This window comes from Sodiomyces alcalophilus (assembly GCF_042370955.1).
Source record: "Sodiomyces alcalophilus JCM 7366 unplaced genomic scaffold ACRALscaffold_2, whole genome shotgun sequence".
Classification (NCBI taxonomy): Eukaryota; Fungi; Ascomycota; class Sordariomycetes; order Glomerellales; family Plectosphaerellaceae; genus Sodiomyces; species Sodiomyces alcalophilus.
The window spans coordinates 4,023,877-4,046,262 of NW_027263533.1; the positions used below are offsets into that span (position 1 = coordinate 4,023,877).

General features: G+C 56.8%; 9 protein-coding genes across 9 annotated transcripts; 5 read left to right on the forward strand and 4 right to left on the reverse strand.

The window, feature by feature from the left end:
* Positions 1 to 183: 183 nt before the first annotated feature.
* Positions 184 to 1,885, reverse strand: ACRALDRAFT_1068839 (uncharacterized protein; the record flags this gene model as incomplete). The annotated part of the gene is made up of 3 exons (XM_071017607.1): positions 184 to 381; positions 487 to 1,208; positions 1,324 to 1,885. 3 exons carry the CDS (start codon positions 1,883 to 1,885, stop codon positions 184 to 186), a joined length of 1,482 nt encoding a protein of 493 aa, XP_070877565.1.
* A 3,192-nt stretch (positions 1,886 to 5,077) lies between these two features.
* Positions 5,078 to 5,327, reverse strand: ACRALDRAFT_207691 (uncharacterized protein; the record flags this gene model as incomplete). The annotated part of the gene is made up of 3 exons (XM_071022292.1): positions 5,078 to 5,103; positions 5,143 to 5,258; positions 5,284 to 5,327. 3 exons carry the CDS (start codon positions 5,325 to 5,327, stop codon positions 5,078 to 5,080), a joined length of 186 nt encoding a protein of 61 aa, XP_070877566.1.
* Positions 5,328 to 5,379: 52 nt separating this feature from the next.
* On the forward strand, positions 5,380 to 6,817 carry ACRALDRAFT_2099629 (uncharacterized protein; the record flags this gene model as incomplete). The annotated part of the gene is made up of 3 exons (XM_071022962.1): positions 5,380 to 5,511; positions 5,729 to 6,111; positions 6,307 to 6,817. The coding sequence occupies 3 exons, from the start codon at positions 5,380 to 5,382 to the stop codon at positions 6,815 to 6,817; spliced, it is 1,026 nt and encodes a 341-aa protein (XP_070877567.1).
* A 1,186-nt stretch (positions 6,818 to 8,003) lies between these two features.
* ACRALDRAFT_2040707 (uncharacterized protein) lies at positions 8,004 to 10,028 on the reverse strand (the record flags this gene model as incomplete). The annotated part of the gene is made up of 4 exons (XM_071021083.1): positions 8,004 to 8,898; positions 9,022 to 9,624; positions 9,695 to 9,939; positions 10,011 to 10,028. The coding sequence occupies 4 exons, from the start codon at positions 10,026 to 10,028 to the stop codon at positions 8,004 to 8,006; spliced, it is 1,761 nt and encodes a 586-aa protein (XP_070877568.1).
* Positions 10,029 to 11,197: 1,169 nt separating this feature from the next.
* Positions 11,198 to 13,217, forward strand: ACRALDRAFT_1040519 (uncharacterized protein). The gene is made up of 3 exons (XM_071015185.1): positions 11,198 to 11,463; positions 11,536 to 11,744; positions 11,840 to 13,217. The coding sequence occupies exons 1-3, from the start codon at positions 11,386 to 11,388 to the stop codon at positions 12,972 to 12,974; spliced, it is 1,422 nt and encodes a 473-aa protein (XP_070877569.1). The 5' UTR covers positions 11,198 to 11,385; the 3' UTR covers positions 12,975 to 13,217.
* Positions 13,218 to 13,603: 386 nt separating this feature from the next.
* Positions 13,604 to 14,376, forward strand: ACRALDRAFT_2057928 (uncharacterized protein; the record flags this gene model as incomplete). The annotated part of the gene is made up of 2 exons (XM_071021819.1): positions 13,604 to 14,228; positions 14,266 to 14,376. The coding sequence occupies exons 1-2, from the start codon at positions 13,704 to 13,706 to the stop codon at positions 14,374 to 14,376; spliced, it is 636 nt and encodes a 211-aa protein (XP_070877570.1). The 5' UTR covers positions 13,604 to 13,703.
* Positions 14,377 to 15,788: 1,412 nt separating this feature from the next.
* ACRALDRAFT_1061723 (uncharacterized protein) lies at positions 15,789 to 18,330 on the forward strand. Its single transcript, XM_071016468.1, has 2 exons — positions 15,789 to 16,874; positions 16,971 to 18,330. Exons 1-2 carry the CDS (start codon positions 16,424 to 16,426, stop codon positions 17,648 to 17,650), a joined length of 1,131 nt encoding a protein of 376 aa, XP_070877571.1. The 5' UTR covers positions 15,789 to 16,423; the 3' UTR covers positions 17,651 to 18,330.
* A 9-nt stretch (positions 18,331 to 18,339) lies between these two features.
* ACRALDRAFT_1068844 (uncharacterized protein) lies at positions 18,340 to 19,405 on the reverse strand (the record flags this gene model as incomplete). The annotated part of the gene is made up of 2 exons (XM_071017608.1): positions 18,340 to 19,256; positions 19,336 to 19,405. 2 exons carry the CDS (start codon positions 19,403 to 19,405, stop codon positions 18,340 to 18,342), a joined length of 987 nt encoding a protein of 328 aa, XP_070877572.1.
* A 1,014-nt stretch (positions 19,406 to 20,419) lies between these two features.
* On the forward strand, positions 20,420 to 22,048 carry ACRALDRAFT_2026084 (uncharacterized protein; the record flags this gene model as incomplete). The annotated part of the gene is made up of 1 exon (XM_071020368.1): positions 20,420 to 22,048. The coding sequence occupies one exon, from the start codon at positions 20,420 to 20,422 to the stop codon at positions 22,046 to 22,048; it is 1,629 nt and encodes a 542-aa protein (XP_070877573.1).
* Positions 22,049 to 22,386: the final 338 nt, after the last annotated feature.

The window sequence follows — 22,386 nt, forward strand, 5'->3', positions numbered from 1 at the left end:
GTCCTACATCATCAAAACTAGACACATTTCAACTCATGAAACCCCATGTAATTCATAACTCGTTATAGCCCGGCCTTTCGAGTAAATAAAAAAAAGTTCCAGACAGCTGGCCAGCCTACCTTTGCCTTGAAGATGCCTTCGCGCCGATCGCCTCCCCACACGTCGTCAATAAGATGCTCCCCTTCAGTAGCCTCTCCTAGGGAGGCCCCGCGAAGTATCCACGAGGATCTCCCGCTCACGAAGCCGTTCATCGTAATCCAACCGCGCGGGGCGTCGAGGAGGATAATCCCTCCATTCGCGATCCCGCTGCTTCTCGCGCTCTCGGTCACGGCGATAACGTCGAATACTATCAGAAATCTGGACCAGTTCCAGCACATCGTCCTAGAGATCAATGTGTAAGCACATGTTTACCGCCAGAGAGGGTGGAGTGGGGTGGGTAGCGGTTGACCCGTTCCATGCAGGACGAGAGGAAGAGACAAGACTCACATATTTGAGATATTTCATGACGTAGAAGAAATGTTCCGTCTCCTCGTAATCATACCCGCACTCGATAATGGCATCGACAACAACCAGGTCTTTGGTGATTTCGGTCCACATGTCGTTCTGTTTCGACTTGGGCACAGGGCGGCTACGCCTACTATCGCGGCTGATTTCTATCTCCAACTCTCGATCGTAGCCGCCCCTGGAAGGCCGGGTGGGGGGCGCCGGGGCAGGGGCCGGCACAGGCTCGTCACGCTCCGGGATGAACTTGGACCTCCGAACACCGTTATAGCGCTGCCAGGTAATCTCGGCTGCGCCCCCACCCACGCCGTCCATGTGGACGCGCTCGGTGCCGGGCGGGACGTCGACAATGGTCCAATCGCGAGTCGCGCCGTTCCAGGCCTCGCCCATGCGGCCACGGGCATCAAGGCGGGAGGTGATGTATTCAGCTTCCTCGTCGACGGGGGAGCGGAGCGGTGCAGCCGAGTGGGCGCGTCGGCGCGAGCCAGGATGTCGGTCGTCGCGGACGACGAGCTCATCACCGTGAACATAGGGGGAGCGGCGCTCGCGACTCGGCGACCGGTGTCGGCTCACGGAGCGGCGAACGTCGACGTCTGTCCTGCCACGCGATGTCCTTATGTCGATGTCAAGTTGTCGTTCCTCTGTCCTGGTTGGCGGAGGTGCGGGTCGGGGGGGAGGCGGGGCAGGGCTGCGTGCCCGTTCAACGCCTGCGCCACGAGTTAGCTGACTTGTTGTTTGCGTTACGTCATGGAAGGGAAACTGGAGGAACAGAGGAAAGGACGGGGAAAAAAAACTAAAAACTGAAAGACTGAGGAGACTGACCGTGGTCGATGGTGCGGTAGTGAGTGACTACCTCCCTCTCGATGGTCGGACCGCGAATGACGGGCGGAGGAGGCGGCGGCGGGGAAGGCGAAGGGGACGGCGAGCTTGACGGAGAGCGGCGTCTCTCCCTGTCGATGATGCGGACACGGCTGCGGGATCTAGCTCGGTCGGGGGAAGGCGAGTGTCGGCGTTCAAACCTATGGCGTGGTGAGGGGGAGCGCTCATAACGGTGAGCCGCTCGGCTTCTCTCGCGATCGGCGATACGGATGCGCTCCCGTTCCTCGAGGATATGGGGAGGCGTCAGGCTGCGGGCGCGGCGAACGGGATTCACGTGCTCGTATCGAATGGGACTGGGGCTGCGAGGACGACGGGCGATGTCGCGGGTTTCGACCTCTCGCTGGCGGAGCACGAGAGGACCAGTGTCCACGGGGCGAGGATCATCACGGAGAAAAGACAAACGGTCGTGGTCGCGCTCTCGTTCGCGCTCTGCAAAGCGGACCTCAGGACGGTGGGAAGGGCCGTCGTGGAAACGGTCCTCGAAGTCGGAGGATCGGTAGGCCATGGCGACAAGCAAGCAGCAGGTCCGTCTCTCGAGGTGATAGGTACTGCCGCCTCACAGGATTTCGAAGCGTGTAGAGAGGTAGAAGATGGAAGGTGGCCAAAAAGTGTGGCAGTAAGCGGGGTAATAACTTGGGAGATAATCCCACCGAGCGCCCAAAGAACAAGGGGGTGGTTGGGTGATTAGAACGCGGAAAAATGAAAAGAAAAAAAAGAATAACAATAATAAAGAGAACGAAGAAAGGAAACACTTTGAAAGTACTCGCCCACAAAGACGTACACTGTAAATGGATTATGGAAAGGGCAGGGAATAAAGGCACCAAGGACGTTGTGCGTAAGCGAAGTAGGTATTGTAAGAGGTTGCAAGAGGCTGCGAGCTAGGGTAATTGTCGATAGATGATGGGTGAAAGAAGCTAGGGCGGCTGTAGAAACAAACTCAATGAATGATATGATGCTAATAGTAGAAGTGGGCGTGAAGGACGAAGCAGCGTTGGTGACGTGCCGAGCCGGGGGACGGGAGCGGGAGCTTGGAATAAGGCAATTCGACAAGACTGTGTGTACTGTGCTGTATGTAGGGGTGGGGGAGGGGAAGTCTAGTCCTTCGTCATCGTGCGGATACTGTTTCCAAGTCTGGAGTTGAGTTGGTGTTTCGATGTCGGGGTTTCTACGGTTAGGAGGGCGCTTATCGGAGAACTACCCCTTCGATTTTTTTTGCCGATTCCTTTCGATTCTTTTTCGATTTTACTTTTTCTTTTTCGGTTCCTTTTTTTTTTTCCCCTCCTTTCTCCTGATTCTTCTTGTTTCCCTTGTGTTGGATCCCAAGGGCGGCTGTGACTCGTGACAAGGACAGACGGAGAGGGGGAGCAAACGATTGAGAGGGATGAGCCTGTGGATGAAAGAGATTGCTTGAGACTTTTCCACCGCTTGTTGCAGGCTGCAGGGGCTTCAGGTCGCAGCTGACGTGGGCTAGCGTTACGCTCCTTGGCTTCGAAGGAGTCGGGACAGTCCTATCAGGTTGAGAAGCCAGCCCCGTCTTTGCGTCGAGGGGCAGTCGTCTCGACCTCTTTGGTCATTTCCCGTCCTGTCTGGTTTTCTCGTCGTTCCTGTCCCAATCGGATGGCCGAGAGTCTTAGGGCTGAAAGGTTGGCGGTTGGCCACCGAGGTATGGTAATGTATGCAAATGGAGCCACTGGCACCCACGGGATGAATGACGAGGGCGGGGGATGAAATCCAAAGTATCAAGCAGGAAGAAAGAGAAAATTAAGAAGACGGCGTTTTTTGTGTTGTGTTTGGGGTTACCATTATCATTTCGTGCACCTTTAGGCGAGGGCAAGTGCTTCCCAGGGACGAGGACATATACTGTACAGAAGGTCTTTCCAGTATTCCCCCTTGTTCCTTCCATCCTTCTCACGATGCTAGGTACAATCATTGTACGGTAGGTACCGTACCTATTTCATTGGCGAAATTTGGTAGGTCAGTGCCCGTACTGACGTCACCAGATAACTATGAAAGTGCACTGCCTTCGTAGGTACCCTACCAACTTTCACCATCTGCGATTGTAGATCCATACAAAAGAAACACACTGAATATCGTGGCGGTCAACCAAGGATCTTCAACAGGGCTTTCGTCGGTTCAAAGATGGCATCACATGACAGCCACGAAGGCATGTGCGTATGCGAAACTTGTGTCACACAGTACGTTGTGTGCAACGGTGTGACGCGCAAAGCCACTTGAAACAGGTGATTAGTGTACAGTCAACGCCGCAGCCACTGTCGAACATGACCATGGTCTACGAATAAACTACCGCGCCAGGAGACATGCAAGCAAACCTATTTTTGTACTATTAATTGCTTGTTTAATTCTTTACAAAGAACAGGTCCTCTGGACGATTTGAATACGTCCGCCAGGAGCTTAAAGATGCTGGTTTGATTTACCCCTTCTTCGTTGTCTCCCCTTTTTTTTCTTCTTTTCGACGCCATCTCGATTTCCGTTCACACATTTCCCTCCTCATATACCGAGTTGATCTGTTCCAGTGACTTCAGGATGGTTGCAGTCTCCGTCTGGCAGGTCCCGATTCCCCCAGGCCCTTTAGCTAGCAAAGGTTCCCACCTACACACGGCCATCTGTTCCTATTTTCTGAGCGAGAACGGTCACTCAACGGAACCGGCAGCACATATCGCCGAGACTTTCCAGTCAAACGTTTTCGCTACATTCGGTTTCGAGACTTCTCCTCGTCCTTTTCTGGCTGAGCCTTCGCCAGGGGTTAGGTCAAGAAGAGGGGGAATCTGTTGACGGCTGACGCCGAGTCACGGATACATCCGGGATACTCCGTTCCCCCTCCCCTCAGCTTACCGGGCATGTACTCTTATATTAGCCTGCCCAACGGAAGACTCGTCAGGACACACCAGGTAGAGTTTCCTGGTTCTCGTCTCGGCTTGCGCAAATGCCCTTGTCACTGTTCCGGAATGTATCACTGCGTTGATGCGCGCGCCGACGTGGTAAAATAACCACAAAATATATATCACCGAGTATGTACTTGAACCAGTGTCAATAGTACCAGTGTGTACTGTAGGTCTGTGGTCCGTGCATCGTCCAGGCCTCGGCCAGCCTGCGCCCTCTGGAACCTGGCGGGTGGCATTGTCCATGTGCCAGCTGACAACTGTGCCCTCCCCAGTCAAACATGGAAGGATTTTTTCTTCCAAGTCCATTTTCGGACACGCCTCAATCTCGATCGATCTTCCTTTTTCTTTTCTTTTTTTCCCTTTCCGTTTATTCGACCTGCTCCGCAATGGATGGAACGCTCTACAATATAAAATACTACGCACTGTACTTGGGACGATATTAATTGGTACTACTCCATACGATGTAGAACGCGGTGTACAAAGTACAGTGCAATAGTCACCGACGTACTCTTACCTACCTACCTACCTAACGAATAGTAAGACCTCGACTAAGAAGAGGCGCAGAAGGAGGTCGGAATCGACGGAAGGCGAGACGCACTCCGCAGATCCCCATGTGGCAGTCTGCGCGACCGTTTGCGTCCGCTGCGAAGTACCCTCCCAAACGCCTAAAATTCAAGGTACATACCTATTGTGCGGTCTTGCTCGCCCCCCCGCTTCAATATTCCATCCCATCACTCTCTGCCGCCCCATTCATTCCTTTTCGCTCCAGAATCATCGACTTCTCCCAGCGTCCTTCATTTTTCCCCTGGGCAAAGTCCTGGTAAAAATTCGAGAAAACAGGCCGAGCCCTCTGACCTGTCGGGCCCCCTGCCAATTTTCCGCATTTCGTGTCCAATCTCCACCCCAACCGAACCGTCCTTTCTAAATCTCATCGTCCCTCGCTCCGTGAGACGTTCACAAGACGACTCCTCCTGACTGATACACCATCACCGACCCGAACTTTTCCATCTCAACCGAGAAGAACGAGGTCAGGTCACCATTCATTCCGTGTCTCCCCTTCGCCCCTCCCGTCCGAACGGACCACACGCCCAACGCCATGGACTTCACGCACCAGTACTATGCGAACTCTCAGCCCTACCAGTACATGGGCATCCAGCCCCTAACCCCTTCCCACTCCAACTCGGCGGCATCGGACGACTTTAATAACAATCCAACAACCTCTCCACCGGTTCGTCCCTCTCTTCTTCCCCGCGGCGGCCTGAGGAGATGGCGTGGTTCTGGGGTCCCTGGGCGTCGAATTGCTTTGCTTCACCGTTCTTTTCCACGCTCCTCTGAGGTCCAGAGGCCCTCCCCCCACCGCTCACTACCCACCCCAAAAGGCCTGACTGGTGCATTTCTCTGTTAGTGCGTCGAACCTTGCACTTACACAATCATGACATGAGCAGGATATCTACACCGAGTACCCCGCTGACCAACACTTCAACACCTTTGATCCCTACGTGTCTCCCCCGTTCAATCCCAACTCAAATCCCGCCGCCAGCCATGCCGCCAACCATGCCGTCTTCCCGGGCCCGCCTACTCCCCCGAACCAACATCCTGTCGCCTCGGCCCGTCCTACTCAGCTGCACCACCAGCAGCACCACCACCACTCCCAGAATGGCATGAACGCTGTGTCGACCCCGGCCCAGTCCATCAAGCCGCAGTCCGAACTCCTGGCTCACAGGCAAGAGTCTGGAGATGATCAGCAGCATCGTCGTGGCGGGTCCAACTCGGACGAGGAAGACCTGACGCCCGCCCAGTCTCGCCGGAAGGCCCAGAACCGTGCCGCGTACGTTCCGTCCCCGTCTGTCTTCTTTTGTCCATCCCATTCATGCACCTCCCATGGACTTCACGCCCCTGTCTACATACAGTACATTGACTGGCCTCGCTACTTCGTCATTCACCATCTGGGGGCCGCAAACATGACCCCATGGGGACAAGAGTCAAGTGTTCGTTCCTAGACTAACAAATAATCACCTTTCAGTCAACGGGCTTTCCGCGAACGCAAGGAAAAACATGTCAAGGAGCTGGAAGCTAAACTAGCCAACCTGGAGGCCGCGGCCCAACAAACCACCTCGGAGAATGAACGCCTGAAGAGGGAAATGCAGAAGATTGCCACCGAGAACGAGATACTGCGCGCCACCTCCACCATGAACGGCTCCCGTTCGCTCTCCCCCGAGCCGCAGACTACCGGTCCGATGCAGTACAGCCCCACCGATTTTTACTCAGACCTCCTCGCGCCGCATAACAATAAGACCCCCAGCCATCGCATCGCCGTTTCCGGCGACGGTCAGCGTCTCCTTGGCGCCGGCGCCACCTGGGACCTCATCATCAACCACGAGCTGTTCAAGCAGGGGCTTGTGGATGTGGGCGACGTCAGCGACCGACTCAAGAACCAGGCCAAGTGTGACGGACAGGGGCCCGTTTTCCCCGAAGGTGCCATCATCGAGGCCATCGAGGCGAGTGTGTCTTGCGGGAGTGACGAGCTGCTATGAAGACAAAAGAACAACGCAAAGAAGAGAACGCAAGACCAAAAACAGTAAAACAAGAAAAAAGAAGAAAAAATACCTTTCCCCGAATCTACTTGGATTTCCAATACGGGAATGGGGACAGAAAACCAGCAGCCACATATGCTTCCGCCGGTTCTGGTTGCATTGACCAACGGACGCCCTTCTGCGCCGGCGTCTTTATCATGAGGCACATTATGCGATTTCTCACGAGGAGGTGGACCGATACGACTGACGATGGCATTCGTTTTTATGTTCTGTTTCTTTTCCCTTCTTCCCGGACCAAAGCTTCCTCGGCTCGCTTGTCCAGGCATTGTTTTGCAATCTGATCTGGGCGCATGATTAAAGAAATCCAACGTGGAGGTGGCTTGTTGAGCAATGTTTGGAAGGTGTCGCTATGGACTCCGTCCCGTGGTATGGAGAAAAGAGGGACGAGTTCTTTACATAGCTGGAGGGACACCTGCGTATTTTCGTCTGTCCGCTCCAATTGACAACGACGTGGGCGTTTTATGGTTAGGCGTTCTGGAGATTGAGCTCCCTGGCGAAATTCAGTCTGGAAATTCCCGTTTTACCCCTGCCGGCGAAGTATCTCGACGATGACCCCTTCCACGAACAAAGCCTAGGCCAAGTTCAGCCGGATAGAGATACAGGTTCCGGGTTGGGCTGCGAGGAGGTGAATCGATGGAAAGACGCCTGCTAATGCTGCTTAGGTGGGATGTGAGCATTGCGAGGCGGGATCTGTATACACTGCTCAGCTAGAGCCTTCTCCTGCTCCCATACGCGAGCCGATTCAAAGAAGATACCTACTTCGTACCTCATATGCATGGAACAACCATTTAGTCACGTGACTTTGGCTAGGCTGATGTATTTCCTTTGTAAAGTCACTGGATGGAGACGATGATACTGTCTTCTCATCAGCAGCCGACATTATGGACACAGAGTTAACGGCGGGGGACTCCTGGCGACGTGTCGGATTATCCTGACCATTAAAATGAAGGGAAAGTACAAGGCAAAATAGCCTAAATTGGAGCCTGAAGAAGACGAAGAAAGACGAGAAATCAATCTGCTTTGAAGACGTCCTCCCGAATCCAGAGGCAGAAGACGCGATAGTTTTTACACAGGTATTAGTGTCCCCCCCAACTACAAAAAGACAAAAAATAAAAAGAGAAACACTTTAACAGACGGACCGGTGAATCCCGTTCGCCATCTTCCGCAACTCTCCCGTCTCCATTTCCTCTTGTCTCTTCTTCTGCTCCCGCTTGGTCAGCGGGCCACGACAGTGTGCGTGATGCTTCCGCAGGGCTACTAGGTCGATCTGATCCTTGCTCATCAGCGATTCGGTCACGGAGGCAATGTCGGTCACGAGTCTTTCGAGCAGATCAAAGGTCATGGTTTCGCGCACCACGACACGCAGAATCTCGAAGCGGCTCTCGTTGGGCGGCAGCGCGTAGTTGGGAATGATCCATCCCCTGGCCCTCAGCATCAGCGAGATGGTCTCCTGCTCGATGTGGGGATACTTGGCCTTGAAGTCGTCGGTCAGCCGGAAGGCCACGACGGGCAGGCCTGCGGCGAAGTCGGCGGACGACTCGCCTCCGGCGAGAGACGCGGAGCGGCCCTTGGCGGAACCGCCGGCATCGCCGCCCGGTTTGGCATCGTCCTTTTGCGCACCGGCGGCGGATTTGGCCTTTTCGATGGCCGACTCGACGACACCTCCGGCGCGGGGTTTCTCGCGGCGCCTATGGATGTCGGAGACGACGGTGTACCACCCCGTGGCCTCGAGGCTGTTGGCCAGCAGGCGGGCGTTGGCGAGGGAGCTTTCCATGATGTCGCGGTAACCCCTGTGGCCGAGATGGACGAGGTTGAAGTACTGTGCCACAACCTGGCCGCCCGGGCGGCTGAAGTTGAGCGTGAAGGACTTTTCGGTGCCGCCGAGATAGTGCAGCTCGAAAATGAGGTCTTTGGGGAGGAATGATTCGTCGCGCCAGACGATCCAGCCTAGGCCGGCGTAGACGAGGCCGAACTTGTGACCGGAGACGTTGATGGACTTGACTCGGGGAAGTTCAAAGTTCCTAAGGAGCAAGTCATCTCATCAGCATTTGTCTTTCTTTTTTCCCCTTTTTACAAAAAAAGGGGAAAGGAAAAAGAAAAAGAAAAGGAAAAGAAAAGGCAAGACCCAAAAACAAGACACCTACCACTTCGCGCCTCCTACCCCCGCATCGGTAAAGGGAGCGACAAAGCCGCCCGAGGCGGCATCGACGTGGATGGGAATTTCGATTTGGGTCCGCTCCTGGTACTCGTCCAGCACCTTGGACACCTCCTCGACGGGCTCATAGTGGCCGGTGTAGGTGCTCCCCAGGATGACGAAGACGCCGATGGTGTTCTCGTCGACGTTCTGCCTGACGAGTTCCGGGTCGAGGCGGTAGTGGCTCTTGGCGCTGACGGGGAGGATGCGTGCCTCGACGTCGAAGTAGCGGGCGAACTTTTCGAGGGCGACCTGGGCGTTGGCGCCCATGATGATGTTGGGGCGGTGGGTGTCTTTGCCCTCGGCGCGGCGGCGTTCCTGCCAGCGACGCTTCATGGCGAGGCCGCCGAGGTGGATGGCTTCGGAGGAGCCGGTGGTGGCGGAGCCGATGGCGCGCTCGCCCTGCTGGACGCCCCAGAGGTTGGCGATGATGCTGATGCAGCGCTGGTGGATTTCCAGCAGGGCCGGGTACTCGTCGGCGTCGGCGAGGTTCTTGGCGATGTTCTCTTCCATGAGTTTTGTGGCGTTTTCTTCCATGTAGGTGCTCACAAAGCTGGGGTCCTTGCGGTTAGCTGAGTAGTCAAGGAGAGAGATATCAAAAGTGTGGGGGGCGACGCGCTCACCTGGCGAGGTTGAGATTCGGCCTGCCGTCCAGGTCCAACTCGTCGTGGATAAGCTGGTAGACTGTATCGGCTGGGGCGCCATCGACGGGGATCCTGTATTTGGGGAAATTCTCTTGGCTGGTGTACTGGGTGTCGAACGGCTGGTAGTGGGAGAGTGAGGCTCTCCCGGCGTTAAGGAGGTTGGTGTGGCCTGGGGATGTGATATGGGAGGCTTGGAGTCGTTGGATGATCTCCTCCGGGTCGACCTGGGCGTTCGATCATGGTTAGCCTGAGGTTCCGTTCGCTTGGTAGAGGTTGTTCGTCCTTTCCAACTCACATGCGTTGCGAGAATCATCTTTTCGTCCTTCCTCTACTTGGTCTGGTGAGAATTGAAAGGCTTCTACTGGTGTTGGTTGTTGGGGTGTGTTGGTAAACCGTCTTGCGTCTTCGACCCCCAAGCGTCTGGCTATGGTCTTATATTATATATCTCCCATCTTTTTAAGGTTCTCCCCGCCTCTTGTTCTTATTGTTCGGGAGCTCGTCTCCAGTATGGATGACGACATGGAATGTAATCGTGTTTGCCGTACGACCTATGGCTTGGAGGAATGGGAGAATTGTACGTCTCCAGAAGCTGCCTACCACAGATGTAGGCCCATGACGATTCAATTGGTTTACGCTTTGGAATGTACGAAGTATACGAGTACCTACACAGCAAAGGTACCTCGGGGGAACGTTGGGGAAGAGAGAATACGTAGGCGAGAGGGATGAGGTATGGCTGGTTGCATCTAGTATTCGGATCTATCCAGGTCAATGGACCACATGCGGTCTATTTCCGACTTTTGCGTTATACTGGAACGGATTCCAAGTTTCCGGATTCGTCGGGGGCTGGATAGTGTCGAGAGACTTGGGGGGTCTATGAGCACTTGGAATTATGATAGCAGCTTTGTAGGTGCCTGAGTAAGTACTTGATTCTTGAAGTCGAACTGGACGCACACGTACTATGCCTCATGTATAGAGGAGGTAGTAGTACGCGACATCATGGTATGGTGCGCAGGGCTGCCACGTTTGTAGGTTCCTTTGCGAGACAGCAGTGGAGGTCATCTAAGACGACATGAGGATGGAGGCATACCTACGTCTTACGTAGTGGACAAGGAAAATTGTCCAGAACCATGACAACTGCATACAAGGTAAAAGGAGAGTTGATCTTGTGGATTACATGCGCTGGTCTCTAAATGTCATGATAAGAGGCGCCAGACTACGAAGTACGGTTTTGTCTTCAGTTTGCAGCGCCGAAGATGGTGGCCAGTGTATTGGCCCGGTGGTATAGATGTAGAGGTACCGGTACGGTACGGCACAACGGCTTAAGCCTCCGTAGCCCACACTTAATAATCTTAGTAACCCCACTGGCCCGCTTTGGGCCCCGTTGTCATCGGAAGGAACACGGCACGAGCCTCTTGGTGACACCTCTCAGTCCAATGGGCTTTGCCATTGATCCCATTCCCAGTCTCCCACTCTGCCATCCAATTCGAAGACCATGCATGGTCTGATGCCCGACCTGTAATCTTCTTGTTTTCTATTCTCTTTCTTTGCATGTTCTCTCTTGTTCTTGGTTTCCATTCCCTTCAACTATAACCCATCCCTTTCGCCTGTTTGTCGGCCATCTTCTTTTTTCGTCCTTTGGCATTGAATTGTATCGGGGCTGGTCCGCGATCATGGCGTCACCACCCTTCGATGCGGCCACCCGAAAGAAGGTTCTGCGGGTCATCGCCTTCTCCCTCCTCCTCGACTTGGTAAGCGGCCTTTAGTGGAAGCAGAAGGGCATGGCCAAGCACTCGAGCTAACAATGGCTGCGCAAAAAACAGATCTCCTTTACCTTCATCCTCCCCCTCTTCCCGAAACTGCTCGAATTCTACCGCGACCGCGAAGCACCCGCTGCCATCTCTGGAAACCCCAACACGCTCCTCCAGACCGTCCTCAGCTACCTGAACAAGTACAAGGCCGCCTTCTCTCGGCCCATCGACTCCCGCTATGACATTGTCCTCCTCGGCGGTGCCTTGGGTAGTCTATTCTCGTACGTCTTCTTTTGCCCCAAGTTGCCTATACGTAAATCTCCTCGTATGGCCTCTGCCACGCCGCTCCCTATGCTAATCAATGTTCTCCCCCCAGTCTCCTGCAAGCCATCGCATCCCCCCTTATCGGCACCCTGTCCGACCGCCATGGCCGCCGCACCGCCCTCCTCGCCTCCATGATGGGAAACATCCTTTCGGTCCTCCTCTGGGTCGCCGCCGTCGACTTCCGGACCTTTGTCGCCTCACGCATCGTCGGCGGCCTGTCCGAGGGCAACGTCCAGCTGGCCACCGCCATGGCCACCGACATCTCCGACGAGGCCTCGCGCGGCTCGACCATGGCGCTCATTGGCGCCTGCTTCAGCGTCGCCTTCACTTTCGGCCCGGGGCTCGGTGCTTACCTCAGTTCCATCCCCACCGTCCGGGCGAACCCCTTTGCTACCGCTGCCGGCGTCAGCCTCGCTCTCATTGTCACCGAGACCATATACCTGTACTTCTACCTGCCCGAGACGTTGCCGGCCTTGGCGGGCAAGGGCGGGAAGGGGATCCAGACGACGGGCGGACAGGATAAGGGAGAGGAGGAGAAGAAGAGAAAGGAGGACAAGGAGACGGAGGCATCGGCGGGCCCGATGCGACAACAACAACAACGACGGACAAATTCGCATCTCATGCTCAATGCCGTCCACTTCGTCTTCCTGCTCTTCTTCTCCGGCATGGAGTCGTCCCTCTCGTTCATGACCTATGACCTCTTCGGATTCGGCTCGGCCAAGAACGGCCGTCTCCTGGGGTTCGTCGGGCTCGTGGCGTCGATCCTCCAGGGCGGCGTCACGAGGCGGCTCCCGCCCCTGACGTCGGTGCGCCTGGGCACCGTCGCATGCCTGCTGGGTTTCGTCATGCTGGGCCGCGTCACGACGACGACGGGATTGTACGCAGCAGCCACGTGTCTGGCCGTGACGTCTGCCACCGTGGTCACGGGCCTCAACGCGCTCAGCAGCTTCGAGGCGAGCGCGGGGGAGCGCGGCGGCAAGCTGGGCATGCTCCGGAGCTGGGGCCAGCTGGGGCGCGGACTCGGTCCGGTCCTGTTCACGAGCGTGTACTGGTGGGCCGGGCGCGAGGTGGCGTATGGTATGGGCGCCGTTGGCATGGCGGTCGTCGTCCTGGCCGTTTTTACTGGCCTCAAGACGCCCATCGGGTCGGGCAAGGCCACGGCGGCGGCTGAGAAGAAGGCACAGTAGGAAGTGACTCTAACACTGGGTGGTGATGCCTTGCTATGTACCTCGGCGTTGTACTGTACGTCTATTTCTGGACTGGACGGATAGAAGTAGAGGGAGGGCGACGCAATGTAACGATTCGAAAGGCGAATGACCTGGCTTCTTGACAAAGTACTTGGTACATTGGAGATGTGATGTGCAACACCATGTAAAGACACCGCGAGGCTGGCAGCTTCATAACGTACTGCCTGCCACTTTATACCTACGACGTTATCCGTATAGGTGCGTCGCGGTCCAGTCTTAGCTCATAGGTGGAAGCGAACCGAAGCCCAGCATCACCAGCGCAAATCATTTGGCTTTCTCAACTTGAGCCGGGACATTTAATCCTGTAAGAGTCTGGCCGAGCCGGTGATCATCGTTTGCTTGGACGGCGTTGTAAAGTCAATGGCGAAGTCGTCTCTCAAGCAACTTTGCAGATTGGCAACTTGTACAACTACAACTAGAACGTGTACAGACGAACGGCTCGGTACAAGACGACCAGAAATACACAGTACATACACTGTATGGAGCCGTTCAGCCGCAACCCCTCAGTCGTGATTCACCTCGTTTTTATTTATCATTTCTCCTACGCTACTACCAAACAGCTTTTTGCAAAGAAAGTCACTGCTCACATCTGTTGGACTGTCCTGCAAGCTCCGTAAGCCTGACTATACTGGTGCGCTGAGGTACAAAACTCGGCGTTTGGGCCAGAGAATGCACATCCAGCCTGTGGACAACGCCACCGCCTACGAGCCCTTCGTCATAGCCATGCCGGTGGAACAGACAGAACAGGGCCATATCGTCAGTCCAGAAGGCGCAGGGGACATCTTTGATGACGTCTGGGGCTCGGAACCATCGTCCCCGACGACGTCTCTACACCGGGATCACGATGCTGCCACCGCCGCCGCTTCCCGAGAGAACGCCCATCATCTCTCGGACATTCGGAGACTTCAAACCGAGCACACAACGTCGGGATACCGCGAGGGAATCACGGCAGGGAAGGCCGAGAGCCTCCAAGCCGGCTTCGACGAGGGGTTCAGCCTGGGCGCCGCCTTTGGCTCCAAGGCCGGTCAGCTGCTCGGCCTGCTGGAAGGGATCGCCCAGGCCCTCGTCCGCCACCCCGACGCGGCCGTCTCCCGGGAGGCGATGGAGACGGCCAAAGAAGCCCGCGCCGACCTCAGCACGGAGCGGCTTTTCACGGCCGAGTTCTTCAACACCGACGGCACATGGAAGTTTGCGGTGGGGGGTGGCTCGGCTGCCCTTGCCGCGGCTCAAGAAGGTGAAGCGGATGATGGTGGTGATGGTGGCGCCGTCGTGGATGGGGATGGAGACGGGCCAGGAGAGGAGGACGTCGTGTTCGCGTGCGTGGCGGACGCACACCCGCTGATTGCTCGGTGGGCCGCTGTCGTGGATGCTGCCATGGAGCGATGGGGCGTCAATGCTGACATTTTTCACGACCACGATGATGACGACCGCCACGACCGACACCATCACCTCCGCAAGGCTCCCGCTGAGGAGAAAACTGCAACACCTCAGAAAAAGAAGCCTCTGGACTGGTGAAACAGGAGTTGTGATGGAAGAACAGTCAAATATGCCCGGGTGCACATTCTCTCATCAGCCTCCTGCTGCCAGAGCCACCCGCTGCCATTGCCAACGCGTGTTCACGTCGCGCGATAAAGGCCAATCACGCGAAAAAATTCGCGAGCGCAAACATCCCCGAGAGTATCCAAGGTCGCGTCTTCGGACAATCGGCAGTGAGCGCAACTCTACACAAGATGGCGTAAGGCCTGGTCTGTCCCACCCTATATCCCAGACAATCCGGCCATACAACGTATTCGTACATACGCGAAGACCATTCGTTCGGTCGGTCGACAGGCTTTCCCATTGCCAATTGATTGACACTGCGGTGTCAACTCGGCAGACCGACCATCGACGTTACGCCATCCGTTACGCCTTCGACCATGGTCTGGACCGCCGGCAATTCCCTACCTGCTTGCACGTTGGTCCAATGCAGCCCAGTTCTCTCGGCCCACGCACCCGGTTGTACTTCGTATACCTGGTGGCATTACGAATACATACTTGGTTGCTCGGTTAGTCGGCAGGGGTCAAAATACGAGTGCCAATGACTAGCGTAGTGCGAAGAGAAGAAGGGAATCATGGAATCGCGATCGAATTACCCACCAGTCCGACCTTGTGGGTATTCTGTCGCAAAGTTGGCACGTAGTGGAGTGGAATCACGCTTTCTAACCATAGCACCAAGGAAAGAAGACGGGTGCGCAAGACGATTGCCTCGGCTCACATGTCATCTCATCCAGACCTTACAACGTACATGTCACAGCGACTGTGGACATAATGCTTGCTTCGCCGAATGGAGGGAAGAAATATTTAAAAATCGAATAAAAATGATATCAACACCAAGTCATCAACTGGGGGAAAGTGATAACGACAGTCATCGCGACAGTCATCGATAGGGGATTCCCGCCGATCACGACGACACCGGGACAAGACATGGACCACACGGCGGGTAACCCGATATTAAGATGCTCGTCTTCTCCCACTCCCCATGGAGAACCGCTGGGACGAATTGTTTCAAGAACGTAGACGGCGGCGGTCGTTGCGTCACTAAACTGAGCGATCCCCGACTCTCGGACAGTTGTGTGGTCAACAGCTCGCGCTGCGGTCCACAGGCCCACAGGTCCACAGACCCAGTCAACTTGATTGCTGGCCGGTTCTCTTAGACCCTTCTCTCATAGGTCTCGGGCAGGTTTCTGCGGGGCGCCTTGACGCTGGACGGATGCCGATCTTTTGGCCGATCGACCGCTGAAAAAGTGGCCGTCCCTGGTTTTCGTCCAGTCGCGTGCTCTGGCGACGCACCAACGTCCAACGAACAACCCGTTTTCACTCGCTTTTCTCCTGCAGTTCCAGTCGGTAGCTTACGAGTGCGTGTACTGGATGACGCGAACAAAGCCCAACGTCGGCCGGCATCGTTTCTTCCGCTAACCCCTGGGTCCTGGCCTAGTTTATTGCGTAGTGTACTCTAGCCCCAGGTACCGGCCAGCTTCTTGTGACGAATGCGCGATGCGCCATCAGGCCGACGTGCAGACAGGGTCTTGACTGGGCCCAAGTCGACCAAGCAAAGGCCGTATGTGCTGTGCGATACGTGTATCCTCTTGAGATGACGATGTCGAAGCCGATCATCTCGCTCCTGGGAAGCCCACAGCTCCGTTACCCGCGGCGCGAAACAAGTCAAAAAGGGGGGGACGGTCCTCCCATCCTCTCCCCGACCTCGCCCCCTTTCCTTCCTCCTCCTCTCAGCACCCCTTAATACTCATCCACGTTCGCTTGCTGTCACTCGCTGAGATATTGGTGCCTTACCCCGTAAGACAAAGGACGTTCATTTTCATACCACGCCTGGACAGCAGTCCCGTGTCACTATGCGCTTCAGCACCGTCGCCGTCGCCGGCTTTGCCGCCTACACCCAGGCTGGGAACGTCGATAAGCGCGGCCTGAGAAGTCTGGGTGACTGGAAGTTCCCCCAGGGCATTGACGCCCTCACAAACGTCTACCCTACCTCCACCCCCGAGGACGATGACCTACGCATCTACCACCCTCCCCACCACGACGTCATCATTGACAACTGCGACAACAAGGAGGCCGACGACTGGCACTGGGTCCACCCCGGCACTGAGCACCACGAGGACGACCACAAGTGGACCACCAGCACTATTACCGCGACGGCCACCCAGACCGTCATCGACTGTGATCCGGACGAGCCTTGCCACGGCGGCGGCAAGACCAAGTACACCACTGTGACCGTCCCCGAGACCGTCACCATCTGCCCTGTTCCTATCACTCCTGAGCCCGAGCCCGAGCCGACTGGGGAGCCTGAGCCGGAGCCCCAGCCTGAGCCGGAGCCCACTCCGACCCCCGCGCCGGAGCCTGAGCCTGAGCCTGAGCCGGAACCCGAGCCTGAACCTGAGCCTGAGCCGGAGCCCCATCCTGAGCCCGAGCCCACGCCGACCCCCGCGCCGGAGCCTGAGCCTGAGCCTGAGCCGGAACCCGAGCCTGAGCCTGAGCCTGAGCCGGAACCCGAGCCTGAGCCTGAGCCCGAGCCCCAGCCTGAGCCTGAGCCCGAACCCGAACCCGAGCCTGAACCGGAACCCCAGCCTGAGCCCGAGCCCGAGCCTGTCCACCCAACTCCCGAGGAGCCGCAGCCGGAGCCAGAGGTTCCCCCTGAGGAGACAGAACCGGAGCCCGAGCCTGAACCACAGCCTGAGCCCGAGCCCCAACCTGAGCCCGAGCCTGAACCCCAGCCTGAGCCTGTCCAGCCGCCCGAGGAGCCGCAGCCTGAGCCAGAGGTTCCTCCTCCCCCCGAGGAGACCGAGCCTGCCCAGCCCCCTCCCCAGGAGCCAGAGCCGGCGCCTCCCGTCGAGCCCGAGCCCCAGCCCTCGGAGGAGGTCCCCGCTCCTGAGCCTGAGCCCAGTGAGGTCGCCCCTCCCGTTCCTCCTCCCGTCCCCACCTCCATCGATACCGTCACTCGCCCGGCTCCCCCCGCCGAGACCAGCAGCTTCGTCACGGTCCCCACTGCTGCTGCCGTCCCGAACGCCCAGCTTGCCGGTGGTGCCGTTGCCGCGGCTGCTGTCGCCGCCATGCTCATCTAGACGGCATGTAAAAAAGAAATCACCAAGCTGCGTCGCCTACGCCGCCTGTTTTTCATTTTCCTCGCCGGCCCTCAACACGGGAAGCCGGCGATTGAGAAACGCAAAAGACGTCCTCTAGTTTCTTGGCCAATGTATTGTGAGGGATGATGGTGTGTATTTACCTGGACGACAGAGTATTGATTTGAAGTGACGCTTCATGCTTGTCACGATGGGTGGCCAGGACACAAACTAGTCCAGGATAGGATAGAATTAAAGAGGAATTTACTAAACCTCCTGTATGAGCCTGGCTCGCGGCATTCCCTTGCCTGCTCACTTGTCGTGACTGAATCTCATGTTTCTCGTGAAGGTCAAGTCAGTTCATTCGGCAGTCCACGTCTGCCATATTCATCCCAAAAGTTTTCCTTATACGATACAGGTCGAGAACGTTGGACCTGGGGCGGCGTTGACGCGGCGGCCGCAGATGTCCTTAATGATCTTGCAGTGCGGATTGACTGCATTGGTCGTATTGCAGGTGATTGCGACGGAGCTAATGATGGGTCCTCGCCTTCGTTCGCGGTATGGGCAGGGCCGTTTGTAATCCTGGTACACTGGACTTTGACACTGTCGGAGTTCCTCATAGAATCATGGTACGAGACTGTCCGTCTTCTCGCTGACGCAGTCTGTTTCGGACCACACGACACGCCGGAGATTCAAGACCCTGCTCGAGACTGACGGGACGTCACTTTCGTCCTCGTTCTTGATCCAACCCGCCGGACCACATCCTCGAGGCGGCGGTCATCACCGGCCACAAGCTCCCTCCTCGTCTCGCGATCGTGTTCGTCGTAGCGGAAAACGACCGCCTTGTCGACCCCGCCATCGTCGTCCATGACAAGGCGGCCTGTCCGGCCATCCGCCCAACCGAGGGAGACTTGTTTCGCCTGGGGATCCGCAGCCCGTACATCAATAAGCACGTCGGCGCGGTCTTGTCCTTCTTCGTCTTCATCTCCCTCCCTCTCCCGTCGTTCTCGCTCTTCATCCTCGTAGGCCGCGACGCGTGCGGCTGCCGCCTCGGCAAGGTCACCGATCACGGCAGCGCGGTTGTGATAGCGTGTAATTTCCCTCCGCAAGGCGCGCACGAAGCGGGGAAGGTCCTGCTTCTGCTTCGTCTGTTGGGCCGCGTCCGGAGGCGATGGCGCAGGCATGTACCTGGCAGCGAGCCCCGACAAGGGGATGCAGGGCGGGACGGTGTGTCTGTGGACGCGGAGATGGCGCGAGTCGGGATATGGGCGGTTCAACATGACGTAGTAGGGACGCAGGAAGCGGGCCTTGGACATGACTTCAAAACGGAGGCCGAGAATACTCCCGCCGTCGACGGCGTTGGGGTCCGGGTCGCGGACCTTGAAGGTTGTGACGGCGATCCCAGTCCGATACAAGCACTGCTGATCATGGGCATTCTGGGCATCGATGCGAGAGAGAAGTTTGTCGTAGACCACGGGACTTGTCTCGGCTGAGACGAAGATGGAGTCTTCTTCGAGGTCTTGCTGGTGACGGAGAAGGAGTTGGCGGGTCGAGTCGGCGGATAGAATGGTAGTGGCTTGGATTTTGAGGTGTCTTTTGAGGGAAGCGACTAGACGAGGGATCGTTGGTAAGCTTTTGTGTTGGCGTTGTGAGAAGAGAAGAAAAGAACTCGAGATGATTCGACATACTCTGGCTTTGGAGATCTTCAATCTCATTGTCTAGCTCCTGGCTGATCATGTGTTCAGATTCAGAGGTCATTATGGTCGAGTGAATTGAGATGTTCTGAAAGATGGATTGTCGGGATGTCAAGTGGTGAGCGGTCTCTGGTGTTTTGGGGAAGGAACGACGTGACAGGACGCGCCTGCCGATCGGTAAGGTACCACCCCCAGCTGAGCGTTGTGAAACGTCTACATTATCTTATCTTACAGCACCTTATCGATAACCATGACCCACATGTTGCCCCGCCAGGCATCCGTACAACGTTGTACAGTGTACATGCCCCGGAGTACCTGGGAACTTTTTCGGCTTTGGCCAGCTTTCACTTTTTTTCCATCAGACCTCTCCCTCATCTTCAGGGTCTCTCCACGTGTTATCCAGGTCCAAGGCCGTCATGGACCGTCGACACGCTTTCTAATTCTCCCCTTTCAACCTTCAACCTCGTTTATTAGTTTCTACCGGCCCTGTCCGGGATATTTGTCACTCGTTTTTCTTACCAAGAAAATATAGCGTTGTACTCCCGTAGGCTGTCACCTTGGGATTCCCGACGTTCCCCGTCCAAAGGCCACGGTTGCGCCTTGTGGCTCCACGCCCACGACTCGACTGTCGGGAACTCGAACGCCTGCCCCCACCATTAAGCCATTGTACCAGATCTTCTTGGTCTGAATTCTTTGCGGCGCCGATTTACATCTACCTCATTTGATCAGCTCGAGAACAGCCGTTGCCCAACCTCTGCTGCGTCAACCGAATCGTCACGACGATCACTCTCAACAGACTCCCTCGTTATAACGCATCCTACAGCTTGTATACACTCTTTCCGTTCCACCATTACGTTCCGCCGTTACGTTCTACCTCGTCACACTCCTTCAACGAATAGCCGACCTCGCTCTCTCGAATACGTCCCCTCCTCTCCCTTTTCCGATGAGCAAAACGCGCCGAAACAAGTCCCCAAAAGATAAACGGCCCTTGTCCGACGTCTCTCCCAGTACAGATACGGACAGGATACGCGGTTCGGCAACCGGCACCACCACCACCACCGCCGCCGCCGCCGTCGCCATGAACCAAAACAGCGTCGAATACCGTCGCAAGGCCGCCACGCCCACCTCGGAATCCGTCACGGAAAACCTCATGCTGCGCGAAAACTTCTCCCTCGACGACCACATCGCCAAGACCCCCGCCGTCAACAACCATGGCTTCTTCGAGCTGCCCCTCCAGGACCAGAGGAACTTTGTGCTCCTCGTCCTCCTCTACTTCCTCCAGGGCATCCCCATGGGCCTGGCCGGCGGATCCGTGCCCTTCCTCATGAAGGACCACATGTCGTACAGCGAGATTGGCATCTTCAGCCTGGCCTCGTACCCCTACTCCCTCAAGCTCTTCTGGAGCCCCATCGTCGACGCCGTCTGGAGCCCCAAGGTCGGCCGCCGGAAGAGCTGGATCCTGCCCATCCAGGTGCTCTCGGGCATCGGCATGCTCTGGCTGGGCACCGTCGTCGAGGAGCTCATGGCCACCGCCGGCAAGGACGGCGGTCCCACCATCTGGGGCTTCACCGGCTGGTGGTTCTTCCTCGTCCTCATGTGCGCCACCCAGGACATCGCCGTCGACGGCTGGGCCCTCACCCTCCTGACCCCGGGCAACGTCTCGTACGCCTCCACCGCCCAGACCGTCGGCCTGACCGCCGGCCACTTCATGTCCTACACCGTCTTCCTCGCCTTCAACTCCAAGGACTTTGCCAACCGCTACTTCCGCTCCGTCCCGCTCGACCGCGGCCTCCTGTCGCTCGGCGGCTACCTCACCTTCTGGGGCTGGGCCTACCTCGCCATCACCGTCGGCCTGGCCCTCTTCAAGCGCGAGGAGCGCTCCCGCAACGAGGACGGCATCTGGGACGTCTACAAGATCATGTGGGGCGTCCTCAAGCTCAAGAACATCCAGACCATCATCGCCGTCCACCTCATCGCCAAGATTGGCTTCCAGGCCAACGACGCCGTCACCAACCTCAAGCTCATCGACAAGGGCTTCGGCCAGGAGAACATGGCCCTCACCGTCCTCATCGATTTCCCGTTCGAGATTGTCCTGGGCTACTACGCCGGCAAGTGGTCCCAGGCGTATACCCCGATGCGCCTCTGGTGCTGGGCCTTTGTCGGCCGCCTCGTCGCCGCCGTCGTCGCCCAGTGCACCGTCGCCGTCTTCCCCGCCGCCGGCGTTACCTCCTGGTACATGCTCGTCGTCATCGCCTCGCACGTCTTCTCCACTTTCACCAACACCGTCATGTTCGTCGCCGTCTCGGCTTTCCACGCCCGGGTTTCCGATCCGGCCATCGGCGGGACCTACATGACCCTCCTGGCCACCGTGTGCAACCTAGGCGGCACCTTCCCGCGCATCTTCATCCTCCGCCTCGTCGATCGTTTCACCGTCGCCACCTGCCTTCCCAGCGCGACCGCCGACCTGGACGTCATGAAGGGCGGTCCCGCCGTCCTCGAGCCCTTCTCGTGTTCCATGCAGGCCGACAAGGAGCGGTGTCTTCAAGGCGGGGGCACCTGCGAGATGGTGCGCGACGGTTACTACATTGTCAACATCCTCTGCGTCCTCGTCGGGTTGGTGACTTTTGTCATGTTTATTCGGCCCAGGGTACTGCATCTGCAGTCGTTGCCTATGAGGGCGTGGAGGTTAGCTTCTGCAAGGCAATAATAGCGGGTGAGGTGAGCGGGACGCGGGAGCTTTGACGCGTGTATATGTTTTTTGTCCCTTGTTTTTGGGTCTGTATCATAGCCCTGGGGCGGTGTGGGCGTAGATGGAGCCGGCGCAAAAGGGGTTGAAATGTGGAGAAGATATCTACCAGGTGAACTATCATGAACGAGTCGACTCGCCCACGTTGAATCTATTGACATGCTGGTTTCTAGAAGAGATGATATATACACACCATTGAGAGATTGCATGCAGTGTCTTCACTTGCATTTCCACCCTCCACTCGCGCGCTCGCTTTCTCATTGAATATGATGCGGCAACATGCGCCGTGCGTAGACACT